At 38.8% G+C, this 3,067-nt stretch overlaps 1 protein-coding gene across 1 annotated transcript in view; it reads left to right on the top strand.

The window, feature by feature from the left end:
* Positions 1–1,967: 1,967 nt before the first annotated feature.
* LOC125482163 (hyaluronan-binding protein 2-like) overlaps positions 1,968–3,067 on the top strand; it is a gene marked incomplete at its 5' end in the record, with an annotated part of 4,188 nt that continues 3,088 nt past the window's right edge. Inside the window, 2 exons of the mRNA XM_048594166.1 lie at positions 1,968–2,102; positions 2,198–2,340. Of these exons, the coding sequence (XP_048450123.1) occupies positions 1,968–2,102; positions 2,198–2,340 (278 nt within the window). The remainder of the gene's footprint in view (positions 2,103–2,197; positions 2,341–3,067) is intronic.

Here is a 3,067-nt window from a genome sequence, read left to right on the forward strand (position 1 = left end):
ACTGTGAAGATTCCTGCCAATGTCTGGGTCACAACTACATTGGTAGCAGACTTGAATAGGGCATTCTAGGCTCCTGTTGGAAACAGGGAAACCATATATTGCCCAGCATTCTGAATTGCCCTATACAAATTATAACTGTCAGAATAAAGCTAGTGATGCATTGACAAGTGCTGCCATGCTATTTACATTATTAGGTCTTGGAAATGTAGAAAAGCTAATACAGCATTACACATAGCTGACTGATTGTACACTACCAAAAGGGGATAAAAGTATTATCCGGTACCAGAATCCATCATGGAATTATAAACAGTTGGAACGCAGTGAAGCTAGGATTTAGGTACAAAGGCATACAATTTTTTCAATTTGTCTTCAGAATGTGATCACAAGCTGGATGTACTGGCACTGGAGGGGGTGCAAAGGAGGTTCACTAGGTTGATTCCGTAGTTGAGGGGGTTGGCTTATGAGGAGAGACTGAGTAGATTGGGATTATATTCATTGGAATTCAGAAGATTGAGGGGGGATCTTATAGAAACATATAAAATTATGAAGGGCATAGATAAGATAGAAGTAGAGAGGATGTTTCCACTGGCAGGTGAAGCTAGGACAAGAGGGCATCACCTCAAGATTAGAGGGAGCAGATTTAGGACTGAACTGAGAAGGAATTTCTTCATCCAGAGGGTTGTTAATCTATGGAATTCCTTGCCCAGTGAAGTAGTTGACGCTACTTCAGTAAATGTTTTTTAAAAAAAGCAGATTTTTTTTGAACAATAAAGGAATTAAGGGATACGGTGAGAACGCGGGTAAGTGGATCTGAGTCCACGAAAGGATCAGCCATGATCTTATTGAATGGCGGAGCAGGCTCGAAGGGCCAGACGGCCTACTCCTGCTCCTAGTTCTTATGTTCTTATGTTCTTATGGATAGACACCAGATTTGTGATACCTTCCACTCTATGGAACAGGCACTGTTAACCAATCCGTGCCCTCAGACTTTGAGTGATAATTTTGCAGATTGTTATTCTCAACTAAATTGGAGAATTGTTAATCTAGTTTTTGTTCTAAGAACATGGGTAATTGAAAATGAAGGGATGCTAGTATGGTGGAGACGTTCATCCTTCTAGAGTGTGGATTTCACACTGAGAAGGCAAGTTTCCAAGTGCTATCATTTTCAACAATGAGGCGAGCATATCCCTTAATAATGAGAATTCCTTAAAAATTATTAGAGCAATCAGCTCAGGAATTAAGTATGAGACCAACCTGGCAACTATCTACTCCTCCTTCTAAATTTCCTGCACAGATCATGGTCTCATCAACTCGCCAGCATAAGAAAGCAAAGTTCCAGTCAGGGAGACAGGTTCACTAAATGATTTTCAATATTATCAGTGATTTCCACAATAGGTACGTGGTTATTTTCCTGAATCTTTCAATTTACTACCTTTAAAATCATTTTGCCTGTTTCAGAACAGAGGAACATAGAACCTAGGAGATGATTTAGGCCTTTTGGCCCTATAGGTCTGCTCATGGTTAAATCCAGTCTCAATCACCCTTTTCTGTCTGCGCACATAGCTTCTGACTCTCTTGCCTATCAAAAATTCATCTAACTCTGCCTTGAATAAATTAATAACACACCTTCACTATTTTCTGGAGAAAAGAATTCCACAAATCCTTGGAGACACAAGTATTATCTTCATCTTAAGAGGGAGACCATTTATTCTTAAATTGTGTCCACTGGTTCTAGGCTCTCATCACCCTTTAGCCATTCTATCAAGTCCCCTCAGGAACTTTTCATTTCAAAATGTTATTTCAAAATTAAGCATCAGCAATAGCATCCTAGTTGCTCTGGATGTTGTGTAATGCATTTGAAAGGATTTTTTGCCAACATTACAAATAGCTTAAAAGAGCAAATATATCCAAATTAATTGTGATTTTATGCATGAAAATCCTGAATTAATTCAATACTTGTATTTCAGCCTTAATGAAATTGCAAAGTGTTGGAGGAGAGTGCAGCAAGGAGACAAAGTATGTTCGAGCAGCATGTTTGCCGGATGTTGAGTTACCTCTCAACTCAGCGTGTTACATTTCAGGATGGGGTGTAACTGAAGCAGGTTAGCAAATCTATTCTGGTAATTCGATTTTCTTTCTTTGTAAAGTTAAATTTCTATGCTAAGAACTTAATACTCATGCATTTTGCTCTTTACAGGGAACGGTTCACAATATTTATTGGAAGCATCTGTAAAACTAATCTCTCAACGAAGCTGCAATAGTGCAACATCTTATGCTGGCGTCATTGATGACACCATGATCTGTGCAGGAAATTTAGAAGGAGGAGTAGATAGTTGCCAGGTTGGTCTCATACTTACTTCCTGAGCTGATTGCTCTAATAGTTTTTAAGGAATTCTCGTTATTAAGGGATATGCTTTCCCCATTGTTGAAAATGATAGCACTTGGAATCTTGTCTTCTCAGTGTGAAATCCACACTCTAGAAGGATGAACGTCTCCACCATACTAGCATCCCTTCATTTTCAATTACCCATATTCTAAAAACAAAAACTAGATTAACAATTCTCCAATTTAGTTGAGAATAACAATCTGCAAACTTATCGCTCAAAGTCTGAGGGCATGGATTGGTTAACAGTACCTGTTCCATAGAGTGGAAGGGATCACAAATCTGGTGTCTATCCAGCTTGTGATCACATTCTGAAGACAAATTGAAAAAATTGTATGCCTTTGTACCTAAATCCTAGCTTCACTGCGTTCCAACTGTTTGTAATTCCATGAAGGATTCTGGTACCGGATAATACTTTTATCCCCTTTTGGTAGTGTACAATCAGTCAGATATGTGTAATGCTGTATTAGCTTTTCTACATTTCCAAGACCTAATAATGTAAATAGCATGGCAGCACTTGTCAATGCATCACTAGCTTTATTCTGACAGTTATAATTTGTATAGGGCAATTCAGAATGCCGGGCAATATATGGTTTCCCTGTTTCCAACAGGAGCCTAGAATGCCCTATTCAAGTCCGCTACCAATGTAGTTGTGACCCAGACATTGGCAGGAATCTTCACAGT

This window comes from Rhincodon typus, unplaced genomic scaffold, assembly GCF_021869965.1.
Source record: "Rhincodon typus isolate 14 unplaced genomic scaffold, sRhiTyp1.1 hic_rhity00006550, whole genome shotgun sequence".
Taxonomy (NCBI): Eukaryota; Metazoa; Chordata; class Chondrichthyes; order Orectolobiformes; family Rhincodontidae; genus Rhincodon; species Rhincodon typus.